This window comes from Microcaecilia unicolor, chromosome 11 (assembly GCF_901765095.1).
Source record: "Microcaecilia unicolor chromosome 11, aMicUni1.1, whole genome shotgun sequence".
NCBI lineage: Eukaryota > Metazoa > Chordata > Amphibia > Gymnophiona > Siphonopidae > Microcaecilia > Microcaecilia unicolor.
Window position 1 is genome coordinate 16874328 of NC_044041.1, and position 14052 is coordinate 16888379.

Below are 14052 nucleotides of genomic sequence, written 5' to 3' on the forward strand. Positions count from 1 at the left end.
ACTATATCTGAATTCAAGAAAGCTTGGTACAAGTACATAGGATCTCTAAGGGAGATGGTTTGGATGGGCAGAATGGATAGGCCATGTTATCTTTATCTGTTGTCATTTTCGTGTTTCTATTCAATTCAAAATGGATCAATCCATGTACATATTTGTACACCGTGCACAAACATTTACAAATTATTTAATATTTGGCAGCCAATGAAGTGCTTTCAAGGTTGGTGAGAGATGATCACAACAATTCATTCAACTAATTATTTGAGCATCAGCATTTTGCAACTGAAAAGATAGTAGATAAGGGATACAGAGAGAAGAGGCATGTGAATGTTTCTTTGAGAAGCATGATATGATCAACTTTAATTTGCAAGCTATACGATTTACTTTGGATAAAAAAAAATATCAAGCATGAGTAAACCAAGTTCACCAAAACAGGAAGGGCTTCATTATGCGGAGAGTTGTTGCAGGTATAGTATGATTAGCAGGAGTTACTTTTATGCAAAAGCAAGACACTGATAATCAGCTTTTCACTTGATATGTTTCTCTTCACTTATTTATTCCAATAGGTTTGTTACTGTCATATGATGAAAGTTAGAATTTGTGAGTTTAGTTCTTTCTGAACACACAGACCCTGCTTCAATACTTAAGTGCAATATTTGGGAATTATATTAGACATAAGTTGTCATGTCATCTGCAAATATGTAAAGTAGTCCATTGTGTCTTTTTACTTTATAATTTGCATTTCCTTGTCATCAAGCAGATGAATCCATTACGAGTGGGTTGTGTCCATCAACCAGCAGGGGGAGATAGAGAGCACTGAAAAACCATCTGCTCCATCTGCCTCTTCAGTATTCTCTATCTCCCAGCAGGGTGGTTACAGCTTGTTCAAGCTCCTTCAGAAAATCTGCCTGGGGTGGCTCCTGTGCTTTTGCCAGTTGTAGCAGGGGTGTTGTGGCTGATGGTGGCCACTTTAAAGGCAAATAGGTTAGCCCTTTCCCTGCCTTACCCGTCCCCCGATGTGGAAGTAGGCAAGCCCTGTCCTGTCTTTGCCCACGCTGTGGATGCAGGCACATAGGTTCGCCCTTTCCCTGCCTTTCCCACGCTACTGATCCTCCGGAGTTGGAAATTTGCCTCTTTCGCTGTTGCCTCAAACTTTCCTCACAGCGTTAAAAAAGAAAAAAAAGTTGCGTCGCGCTTTGGTGCTGCGATCCCAGAAAAGAGGTTTTCTTCTGATTGTGCAGCGTGACCGGAGCTCGGAGACTCGGTCTGGTGAGGTAAGAGCATTTTGTAGGTCCTCCGGGGCGTTTGGGACAATTTTGGCGCGAATCCGCCATTTTGAATTTCCGCCGCTTTCGGCAATCGCTGCTGAGAAAGTAAAGCGCTGTTCCATTTGTGGCAAGCGCAAATCTGCAGCGGGGCTCTGTAAGGCGTGTTTTTCAGACTGTAGAGCCGGCCCGAGCATGGCGAGCGATGTTCCTTCCCGCTCTGTGGAGCTGGCAGTGGGCGCCATTTTGGAACAGCATGGCGCGTCCCCCGCTGAGGCGGAGGGGTTTGAGCCTGGAGGGGTCCTCATGTAGAGGCTAATAAAAGAGCTGTTTCCCCTGGACTGGAACCGGGAGGCCAGGGTGAGCCATTTTCCCCTGAATTTGTTTTATTGCTGCATAATGCATACATGTTAAAAAGAGCTCTTCTGCAGGGGTCCTCTGCAGCCCTGCTTTCTGTATCCCGTCCAGTGGAATCTGGCCTTGGATTACCGTCAGGCGCGTTTTCCCCTGACAGATGGCCACAAGACAAGCGCAGAAGGGTGGATTCCCCTTCAGAGAGTGGCGCACCCCATTTTTCCCCACCGTGGTCGGGATATGAGGACTCTGAGGGGTCTGACAGGTCTTCGTGGTCTGGAGAGCCAGAAGATGGTGCAGGATTGCCACCGGATCCAGATGATCCTTCCGCGGTGAGGATTTTCCACCACGATGAGCTGCCAGCGCTTATTACTGATGCCTTGCAGGTCCTTTCTATAGAAGACCCTGGGAGTACTGAGACCTCCTCCGGTAATCCGAGGATGGCAAGTACTAAGAAGCCTGCTCGAGCCTTTCCTTTGCATGACTCCATCCAAGAGCTTATCACGGCTCAATGGACGGACCCCGAGGGGCCTTTGAAAGTTGCCAGGGCTATGGGGCAATTATATCCTCAAAGTGAGGAGCATTTGGCGCGCCTAGCAGTGCCTAAAGTGGATGCCCTAGTCACGGCTGTGACAAAGAAAACTACCCTCCCAGTGGAAGGAGGAGTTGCCCTGAAGGACATGCAGGACTGTCGCCTGGAGGCAGCTATGAAACGGTCCTTTGAAATTTCAGGCCTATCCTTACGGGCATCTGCATGCAGCTGCTACGCTGCCCAAGCCTGCCTCGCTTGGTTACAACAGGCAGTAGAGCAGCCCGGAGATGGAGCGGAGCCCCTTACGGAGTGGCACTGCGGATGGAGTCAGCCTTGTCTTTTTTGGCTGACGCCCTTTATGATCTGGTCAGAGCTTCGGCTAAACAGATGGCTGTAGCGGTGGCGGCTCGCCGTCTTCTGTGGCTACGGCATTGGGCAGCTGACGTGGCCTCTAAGCAAAGGTTGGTGAAGTTGCCCTTTGCTTAGAGGCCTTCTCCTGTTTGGTGAGGAGTTGGAGAAAATTGTGACAGGCCTGGGGGATGCCAAACCCCAACGCTTACCCGAGGATAGGCCGCGGCCTTCTTCCAAGGGTCAGGCGGTTCCCTCCTCTTACAGACCTCGCTTCCGTGAAGCTAGAAGGTACCGCCCGGGGCATTCTGCTGGGTTCACTTCGCGTGTCTGTTTTCAGCAGAGGAACTCCTTTGGCTCGGACAAACGTGCCGTAGCAGCAGGCTCAAGACCTGGAGGAAAAGGGTGACCCTCTTAATGATGGTACGCCGGCCCCCTCCTCGATTCCTGTGATAGGAGGACGACTTTCCCTCTTTCTCGAGGAGTGGGCCAAGATTTCCTCAGATCAGTGGGTCTTGGACATGATCAGAGAAGGCTACAGAATAGAATTCAATGCCCAGATAAGAGACATGTTTGTGGAGTCCCGATGCGGTTCTGCCACTAAACGGGCGGCGGTAGAGGAGACCTTGCAAGGCTTGATTCACATTGCGGCGGTTTCCCCCGTGCCTCCCGTCGAATGCGGCTCTGGCCGATACTCCATTTACTTCGTGATGCCGCGAAAAGGAGGGTCTTTTCGGCCTATCCTAGACTTAAAACAAGTCAACAAGTCTCTGAATGTGTGGCATTTTCACATGGAAACCCTGTGCTCCGTCATAGCGGCGGTACAGCCAAGAGAGTTTCTCACGTCTCTGGACCTGAAAGAAGGTTACTTGCACATACCAATTTGGCCCCTGCACCAGAGGTTTCTGTGTTTTGCGGTGATGGGAAAACATTTCCAGTTTCGGGCCTTGCCTTTTGGCCTCACCACAGCTCCCCGAACCTTTTCCAAGGTAATGGTGGTGGTAGCTGCTTTTCTCAGGCGAGAGAGTATCCGTACCTCGCCTGAGAGCACCCGTACCTAGACGACTGGCTCATCAGAGCAGACTCTGCAGAAGAGAGTCATCAGGTTACAGCCAGAGTGGTCTCAGTACTGCAATCTCTGGGCTGGGTCGTCAATATAGCCAAAAGTCACCTGATCCCCTCTCAATCTCTAGAATATTTGGGGGTCCGGTTCGACACAGCCTCGGGGATGGTCTTCCTACCCGAGCAAAGGCGGTGCAGGCTTCAGAACCAGGTCCGTCTGCTCCTGAGGATGCCTCGCCCGCGAGCTTGGGACATTGTCCAGCTGTTGGGGTCAATGATGGCCACTTTGGAAGTGGTGCCATGGGCGAGAGCGCACCTGAGACCTCTGCAGTGTTCCCTGCTTCAACGATGGTCTCCAATATCTCAGGATTATCAATGCAGACTCTCTTGGCTCCCTGCAGCCCAGCTCAGTATGGAGTGGTGGCTCTCAGACAGCATGCTACAGCGAGGAATGCCGCTAGCGCTCCCCGATTGGTGCCTGGTGGTAACAGGTGCCAGCCTGAAGGGCTAGGGTGCACATTGCCGGGGAAGGCATGCCCAGGGTCTTTGGACACCCGAGGAGTCGGAGTGGTCCATCAATCGCTTGGAGTTGAAAATGATTTTCCAGGTGCTTCTGGCCTTTCAATTGACCCTGGAAGGATTGGCTGCCAGAGTTCTATCGGACAACACGACAGCAGTGGCCTACATAAATCGCCAAGGAGGCACTCAGTGCATAGCACTAGCAGTGCAGGCCGCGCAGATTTGCCACTGGGCCGAGCTTCATCTGCAGTTTCTGTCAGCAGCTCATATTGCAGGTCAGAGCAATGTGCAAGCCGATTATCTGAGTAGGAATCAGATCGACCCAGCGGAGTGGGAACTTGCAGACGAAGTATTCCTGCAAATATGTGCCAAATGGGGAAAGCCCGTAATGGATCTTATGGCATCAAGCACAAATGCCAAAGTCCCGTGCTTCTACAGCAGACGGAGAGATCCTTGCTCGGCAGGGTTGGATGCCTTGGCTCAACCCTGGCCTTAGGGCCTCCTGTATGTGTTTATTTATTTATTTATTTATTGCATTTGTATCCCACATTTTCCCACCTATTTGCGGGCTCAGTGTGGCTTACAAAAAGACTTGAATAATAGAAATACATTTGTTACGAATAGGTTATGGATTACATTGAACAGAGTTGTGCGAGACATTCGAATAACATTGGGAGTATAGCAATAGGGCATCAACATAGAAACATTAGAAGGAGACAATGGGAAAAAGGGCATTATTAGACACCTAGACATATAGTGTACATAGTTCCGTGAATAAATGTATGAATGACTGGATAAAGGGATGATGGATCAGAAGTGGATGTGTATTGCATTGGTGAACAGTGAGTGTGGTCTCTATGTGTTTTGGCTCTTTCCGTAAGTTTGTTCAAACAGGTGAGTCTTCAGTAGTTTACGGAAGGAGGCTTGTTCGTTAATCGTTCTTAGGTTGCGCGGTAATGTATTCCAAGACTTCGTGCTCTTGTAGGAAAAGGTTGACGCGTGTATCGTCTTGTACTTCAAGCCCTTGCAAGTTGGGTAGTGAAGGTTGAGGTGAGTTCGGGATGATCTTTTGGCGTTTCTGGGTGGTAGGTCTACTAAATCAGACATGTACGCTGGGGCTTCACCGTGAATGATCTTATGGACTAATGTGCAAATTTTAAAAGTAACGCGGTCCTTGAGTGGAAGCCAATGTAGTTTCTCTCGTAGTGGTTTTGCCCTTTCATATTTAGGTTTTCCAAAGATGAGCCTGGCTGCCGTGTTCTGGGCTGTTTGAAGTTTCCTCAGTATTTGCTCTTTGCAGCCTACGTATAATGAGTTGCAGTAATCCAAGTGGCTAAGGACGAGGGATTGCACTAGGCTGTGGAAGACGAATCTTGGGAAGAATGGTCTTATCCTTTTCAATTTCCACATGCTGAAGAACATCTTCTTGGTTATGTTGTTTGCGTGAGTTTCGAGTGTTAGGTGGCGGTCGATAGTCACTCTAAGGATTTTTAGCGTTTCTGAGATTGGAAGTTTTAGGTTTGGTGTGTTTATCACGTTGAAATCAGTTGTGTTGTATTGAGAGGTGAGTATCAGGCATTGGGTTTTTTCTGCGTTTAGTTTCAGGCGGAATGCATCTGCCCATGTGTTCATGATGAGTAGACTTTGATTGATTTCGCTGGAGATTTCTTTGGTGTCTTGTTTGAATGGGATGTATATTGTCACATCATCGGCGTATATATACGGGTTGAGGTTATGGTTTGAAAGGAGTTTTGCTAAAGGGATCATCATTAGGTTGAATATAGTTGGAGAGAGAGGTGATCCTTGTGGGACTCCACATTCAGGTATCCATGCCTTGGACGTGGTTGAATTTGATGTGACTTGATACGAGCGCAGGGTTAAGAACCCCTTAAACCAATTCAGGACATTTCCTCCGATGCCAAAGTATTCAAGTATGTGTAGTAGGATTCCATGGTCAACCATGTCGAAGGCGCTTGACATGTCAAATTGTAGGAGGAGTATATTGTTGCCGGTTGCAATTATTTGTTTGAATTTGGTCATAAGGGTGACTAATACTGTTTCTGTGCTGTGATTCGAGCGGAATCCTGATTGGGCATCATGCAGTATTGAATGTTTGTCTAGATAGTTTGTGAGTTGTTTTGTTACCATACCTTCGGTTATCTTGGTTATTAGTGGTATGGATGCGATTGGTCTGTAGTTGGTTATTTCGCTCGTGTTTTTCTTTGTGTCTTTAGGAATTGGTGTGAGTAAGATTTTTCCTTTTTCTTTTGGGAAGAGTCCATTTTGTAGCATGTAGTTTATGTGGTTTGTTAGGTTTATTATGAATTGTTGAGGAGCAGTTTGCATGAGGCTATTTGGACATATGTCTAGTTTGCAGTTGGATTTGGCATATTTTTTGAGAGTTTTAGAGATGAGGTCTTCTGATAATAGTTCAAATTCGGTCCAGGTTCTGTCTGCTGGGTGTGTTCCTTCTTCTGGATCTAGACAGTCTAGGAGAGTGGTGTATTCTATAGGGCTGGCGGGTATTTTTTGTCGTAATTGTACAATTTTCTCCTTGAAGTGTTTTGCAAGGTTGTCGACACTTGGTATATCTTTGTCGTTGGTTGTAACAGGTGTGGTGTCTAACAGTTTGTTCACGAGGTTGAAGAGTTTATGTGTGTCTTTGTAGTTTGGTCCTATTAATGTTTTATAATGTAGTCTTTTTGTCTGTTTGATGGTGTATTTGTATTTTCTCCGAAGTTGTTTCCAGTCGTTTAGTGTTTGTTCGTCTCTCTTTTTGTTCCAGGCTCGTTCAAGTCTCCTGACTTGTGTTTTCAGTTTTTTCAGCTCTTCGGTGAACCATGGATTTGCATTTTTCCTGTGTGATGTTCTGGTTTGGGCTGGGGCGATTTTGTCTAATGTTGTTGTGCTTATATTGTCCCATTCTTGGAGGAATTGGATGGTGTCAGCGTTTGTAGTCCATTCGCTCTGGTAGATCTGTTGCCAGAATGTTGTGGGGTCTATTTTTCCTCTCGTTGTGTAGGTTGTTCTCTCATGTTTATTGATTGTGTTTAGTTGTGTTTTTCGCCAGTAAAGAGTGACATTTGCTTCCCTCCGTGGCCCTTGATAGGGCGAGTACTCCTGCGGATTCGGCTCCACCAAGGAGAGGTGGTTCTCATTGCCACGGATTGGCCCAGGAGGCCTTGGTATGCGGACCTCCGGCGGATGCTGGTAGAGGATCCCCTGCCGTTACCTCTGGTACCGAACTTGTCACAGGGCCCGGTGACCATGGAGGACGCCTGCCGCTTTGGTCTTACGGCATGGCTATTGAGAGGGCGCAATTGAGAGACAAGGGATATTCCAGTAAAGTCATTTCCACTCTCCTACAGGCCCGCAAGCGTTCCACCTCCGTGGCTTATGCCAGGATTTGGCGCCAATTTAAGGCTTGGTGTGCTTCTAAAGCGATTACACCCATGCGGGCTTCTGTCTTGCCGATACTTTTTTTTTTTTTAGTTCTTTATTTATAAGTTTTTCATTTACATCCAATGATATAAATGAGGAAATATCAGAAAAATACAAACATCTGAAAAAGAAAAACTACTTATAGCCATTTCTGGCATACAATAGAAAGAAAACCTTTCAAACTTTATCCACAATCAAATTGAATCAAGATACTAGGCAATTAAAAAAAAAAAAAAAGGAAAAGAAAAAAAAATAACATAGCTGTAAACTAAGTTATTTAACGGTTAGGTCAGAGCAGGGATTTTACAGCCAACATAACAGCGTTCTCAATTAGGGAGGCAAATCCTCCGGCTTAACAACATCCTTCGATACAATAAATTCTAACAATTTTGAGGGAGTGAAAATAGGTAATTGACTGATTCAAAAGTTACATGACATTTGCAAGGAAACTTTAACAAAAAAGTTGCACCTAAATTAATTACTCTAGATTTATACAATAGGAATTCCTTTCTCCTTTTCTGTGTGTTCCTTGCCATGTCAGGAAAAATCTGAATTTTCTGTCCCAAGAAACAGTCGTTTAAATGGCGAAAGTATAGCCTGAAAATATTATTTCTATCAAGTTCAAGAGCAAATGTTACTATTAAAGTTGTTCTTTCAGTAATCACTTCCAAGGAGTTCTCAAGAAATTCTTTCAAATTAAGATTTGAAGTAACCTGGGGTTGTTCTTCTGAAGATCTCACTATTCCAGACATATATTGGGCCCTTGTAATAGGGGGAAATCCCTCTGCAGGGATTCCCAATATATCAACAAAATATTTTCTAAGCATATCCATTGATGATACTAAAGGAGATTTAGGGAAATTCAATATCGTCAGGTTATTTTTTCACCCATTATTTTCCAAATACTCCATCTTTCTTTCCTGAGTTTCTTTTTCTTTTACCAAAGTCACAGTTAAATCCTGTAATTGTTTAAACTCAGTCTCCATCTTCAACATTTTTTCATTTTGTTCTTGAACTTTTGTAGATAGTCTGACTAGTTTGCTTCAGTTCCACAATTTCGCCCTTTGTGGAAATATTCATTTGAAGTAAAGTGTTATTTACTTCCTGGATTGCGTTCCAAAGCATAGACATTGTCACCTGAGAAGGTCTTTTCATTCCTCCACGACTCTCTGAAGTGGCTCCGTGGGAAGCAGGGAGCCCGACCAGCGTTTGCCCCTGAGTTGTGGTCCCGTCGATTCTGCTACGCTTCTGGGTTGTGGAGGAGCGGTGAGAGAACGAGGGCTCAACGTCGTGCCCTCAACGCTGCGCTCTGCACCAAATTGGAGCGAGCCCATCGAAGTAGAAGCCTGCACGCCAAGGGTCACGACTCCATAGCTTTCAAGCGTCGCTTGATGAGAAGTTGGGGGTAGCGCCCGTACAGAGGAGGTAGGTGCCGTCGCGTTTCCCTTTCTTTTCCCCATCTAAAAGTCGGGGATAGAATTTCTCTCTCGCGAACGCTGTCCAGTCTTAGGAGCTCCGGGATCCGATAACCGTTACCGGCGCCATCTTGATCCTGTCTCGCCGATACTTGACTTTTTGCAGGATGGTTTACAATAAGGCTCGGCCTATAATTCCTTGCGTGTTCAAGTGGCAGCCTTAGCATGTTTTTGAGGGAAGGTCGCTGGCCTCTCTCTGGCTGCTTACCCAGATGTGAAACGGTTTCTTAGAGGGGTGCTTTGGCTCCGTCGTCCTGTGCGGGCTCCGTGTCCGGCCTGGAACCTGGGGTTAGTTTTAAAGGCCCTTCAGTGTTCACCCTTCAAGCCGCTTAGGCGAGCTTCGGAGAAGGATGTGACCTTAAAGACGGTCTTTTTGGTGGCCGTGACATCGGCGAGACGGGTATTTGAGCTCCAGGCGCTGTCCTGTCGAGACCCATTTCTGCAATTCTCAGAGTCCGGAGTAATGGTACGTACGGTGCCTTCCTTCATGCCTAAGGTGGTTTCAGCGTTTCACCTAAACCAGCCTATTTTGCTGCCCTCCTTTTCTAAAGAGGAGTTTCCAGAAGCCTATGGGCAGTTGCACCTTCTGGATGTGCGAAGGGCTCTGTTGCAATATCTGTGCATGTCAAATGCCTTCAGGACCTCTGACCATCTTTTTGTTCTTTTGTCAGGTCCGCGCAGAGGGTCTCCAGTGTCTAAGGCCACTATAGCCCGTTGGCTCAAAGAAGCTATCTTTTCAGCATATCTGCTATCTGGCCGGCCTCCGCCTGAAGCCTTTACGGCACATTCCACAAGAGCGATTTTCTCTTGGGCTGAAACTGGAGCACTCTCTCTTCAAGAGATATGTAGTGCAGCTACTTGGGCTTCTAAGTTCTCATTTGCCCGACATTACAGGCTGGATGTGGCTGCCAGGAGAGACGCACATTTTGGAGCACAAGTGCTGGCGCGTGGTGTGGCTTGTTCCCACCCTATCTAGGGATTGCTTTGATACATCCCACTCGTAATGGATTCATCTGCTTGATGACAAGGAAGGGAAAATTAGGTTCTTACCTTGGTAATTTTCTTTCCTTTAGTCATAGCAGATGAATCCATGAGCCATCCCTCAGTGGTTCATTATGTGATTTACGTTACTTTTATGTTCAGTTTTTCCTGTTCCCTCATTGGGAGAAGTTGGAAAACAGTCTTCAGGATTTCTGTTCTGTTACAGGAGGATGAGTTCATTCCCTCCTTTGAATTTTAGCTCCAGTTTTGGGGCGTTCATGTGCTGTGAGGAAGTTCATGTTATTATGCTTTGCGGTGTAACACTGCTTTGGAAGCTTCAAATACTGAAGAGGCAGATGGAGCTAGTTGGCCAAGAGGCACTATGGTTTTTCAATGCTCTCTATCTCCCCCTGCTGGTTGATGGACACAACCCACTCGTAATGGATTCATCTGCTATGACTAAAGGAAAGAAAATTACCAAGGTAAGAACCTAATTTTCCCATTGTTCTTGAGTCTGGTGATGATTTATCATGGTTGTCCAACTGTTAATCATGTCATATTTTGATTACCACAACATTGCTTATATGGAATTATCTAATGCTTTTCTCCTCCCCTTTTGCATTTTTTTCTCCATATATCATTGATTTCTTGGAAATCTAACTCTAGGGGCTCTATGCGGATTGGAAAGGATTTCATCCTTTTCACAAAGAAGGCAGACACGATGACCTGTCTCTTCCTGTCACGCACATTTCATGAGGAAGAAGGAATTGATGAGGTTAGCAGAAACTTGACCAGTTTGTAAAATAAAATTGTGATGTGACTATTTTAGGTTATTGATTGTTCTATAATAGATGTTTATGGCCTAAAGGATCTTTTGACTTAAAAAAAAATATGGTACTATTTCTTCATGGTTAAGATTCCACTGGCTTCCTATACAAACCCATACTGCTTTTAAAGTGCTATATATTGAGGCTCATTTTTGAAACAGAAAAACGACCAAAAAGCGGCACAAAGCCGATGGGAAAATGTCCAAATTGCTATTTTCGAAACCTATTTTTAAGACATTTTTCTTTGCAGTTCATGTGCAGTGTGTCCAAATCACAAGGGTGTGTGTTGTGAGCAGGATTTGGGCGTTCCCAAAACTTGGCCTTTTTTCTGCCATAATGGACCAAAGCAAAAACATCCAGGGCTGAAAGTTAAACGATTTGGTCTAGATCTGTTTCAGTCACGACTAAGCTACAAAAGGTACCCTAAATGACCACTGGAGGGATTATGGCATGACCTACTTCCCAAGTGATCACTGTCTCCCTCCAACACCTTAAGGATGGGAAAGAAACAGTACATACCAGCCTAGGTATGGTAGCTTGAGATGTAATGTCCAGGCCTGTTAGAGCAGCAAGCAGGTCCCTGGAGTAGCCTAGTGGACTGTGCAGTGCACTGTAGAGAAGGGAACCTAGGCCCATATCCCAGTGTTATACGTGTGGTGGAAAGAGCGAGTCCCCAAAAACCTACTGTACCTACATATAGGTGACATCTGCAGGCATAAGGGCTATTGTAGTAGTGTACAGTTGGGACAGTAAGTTTTTGGAGGGCTCACCATACAATATAAGGGGGGTAACAACCAGGGACCTTTTATGTGAAATCCACTGTAGTGTCTAGGGCGTCCCACTGCTCTGCTGGGATGTCTGTGACCAGTCTACTAAGAATGCTGGCCCCCATACATCCCAATGGATTGTTTTTGTGTGTTTTTTCCCTTGGACATTTTATTTTTCAAAAATGGTCCAAAATAATAGATGTACTGAGCACAGAACGTCTAGCAAATGACATTTTCAAAACAAGAAGGTAAATGTTTTTCTGGTTCAAAAAGCGCTAAAAATCGGATTTAGATATCATATCGAAAATGCCCTCATTGTCTACCAATTTATTATGGTTGTACATCTGAATATATGGTTAATTCGTTAAAAAGACAATCACCTAGGTGGTGGTCTTGACTACACGGGCAACTTTCATTATTGATGTGTCCATGATTATTATATGAAAGATATGTTTATTTTGATTGTATATTGTATTTTTATGTCTTGTCATTTTTTGTCTATTATGAATGTTCTTTTGTAGGACCCTACTGTATAAGTATTGAATAAAGTATCCATCAAGAATCAGTTGATTGTTAATATTACCGTTACTTAACATATCCTCTGTTCTGTTCATTTGGGACCGTGACATCAACTTTTATGACTCAGGGTAGCAACTTTAGCATTGTGCATTGACATGTTATCTTGTTTTTAACATTTTAAAGTAGTTGTAGTAGCAAAATTGCAGGAGTGACTTTATAATGAAACTGATGATGAAAAATTAAGGCCTCTTTTACTAAATCGTGATAGTGATTCCTGGCGTGGTAAATAAGAGGAAGCCCATTCATTTGCCTCACGGGAATCGCTAGTGCGGCTGTGTAAAAGAAGTCCTAAGAATTGCATATCCTCTGATTTTTTTTAAATATGTGGTGTAATTTTTTGAAAGCTCTTTCTACCTAGCCACTTCTGATACAGCATGAGTAATGCCATCCTGTATCGATGCATTGCTGTATGGACTATGATCAGAACCTTATCATACAGGTACCACATGAATATGAAGTGAACTTAGTTGAGGAGATGTTTAAAATACAGATGTGAACATAGTTAAAGCTAGACACTTGTTTTGTGTCCAGAAAGTGCAGAGCAAAATCAGTGAAACATATTAAAAGTGGTGTTGCAAAATTTTCAGGAGACCTGAATATGTCCATATCAGCCAGTGTGATAGAAAATATTGTACTGGCGGTACCTAACCCCTTGCAGGACAATAGCCACCAATTTCCTGTAAGCAGTGTGTGTGTGTGTTGGGGGGGGGGGGGGGGGGGGGGGGGGGGGTACCTTACTGCTCATATGGTAGAAACTTCCAGTGGACAAGACTTTCTTGAGGGGTGGAATTTTAATATATGGGTATCTTTACCCCTATAACCATCTTACTGGAGCGTATGCTAGTGCGTCTAGTTAGAAAGAAGGTGGTGCTATTGATCTGTATAGCTGTCGCAAGGTGTCAGCTAGCCATGAAGTGGAGGTCTCCATATGTGCCAGAATTTGAACTAAGTTGGGTGATTTCTAGAGTGATGCTGCATTGGCTTGGAGGGTGAGGTCAGAGAAGTGAGGGGAGTCACTTAGGAGCTGATAGATAAAGGCTGGAAGTTTTTTTTTTTTTTTTTTTTGGGGGGGGGGGAGGGACGGGTGATTGTTTTCTGTGTTTGTCTTGAAGTGTGGAGTTTAGAAATGATTTGCTGTGTAAAAAACAAAAATAAATAAAAAGTGGTATTCCAGAGAATAAATCCAATAAGTATGTACGTATCCAAGAAGCAGGAAAGCTGATAATTTTTTAGGTGTTCTGTATGTTACTAGTTCGTTGGCATGAATGAGCCATATGTTGGTTACTCGGCTAAAGGATAAAAGACATACTTTCGGAATTGAAATGTTCAGTCTTGGATGTGCTTAATTCTGTTGGTACTTTACAAAGGGTTTTGTAAAATATGTGTAAGTAATCTGCAGAAGTGCATGTGTATTTGCCGGCATGTGCCATTCTACAAATATACACATTGAAAAAATGAGCGGTACAAACTCAGCAGCTTCCTGCTTCCTCTTGGAAGTATCAATCTTGCTGGTTTCCTATATAGCCTGCCCATTTTCTTATACTGTACATACAAGTGACACCAATTCAATACAGAGACTACAAGTATCTTTTTATAGTTTTTCATTTTAGAGGTAGAAAAACAACGGGATATTAAAGAGAAACAAGCACTTTTCAAAATCTGAGCATGCCTCTGAGCTGCTTCAACACACATGGGGACATTTCCCCCCCCCCCCCCCCCCCCCCCCTTATAAACATGTATTACCATCAAAATAAATAAAATACGGGGAATACACCTGTAGATTTTTGGCCCACTCAAACCATGCCTCCTTAAACTATGTATGGTGTGGATCATCAGGTGTGAGTAGTGGCTGTTTGAAATCACCATTTACATGTGTATGCAATTATATACATGGACATGTTTCTA

At 44.7% G+C, this 14052-nt stretch overlaps 1 protein-coding gene across 2 annotated transcripts in view; it reads left to right on the top strand.

The window, feature by feature from the left end:
- MORC2 (MORC family CW-type zinc finger 2) overlaps positions 1-14052 on the top strand; it is a 155164-nt gene that overhangs the window by 36937 nt on the left and 104175 nt on the right. For both annotated transcript variants that reach the window (XM_030217895.1, XM_030217896.1), the window contains exon 7: positions 10641-10749. In XM_030217895.1, coding sequence (XP_030073755.1) covers positions 10641-10749 — 109 coding nt within the window. The remainder of the gene's footprint in view (positions 1-10640; positions 10750-14052) is intronic.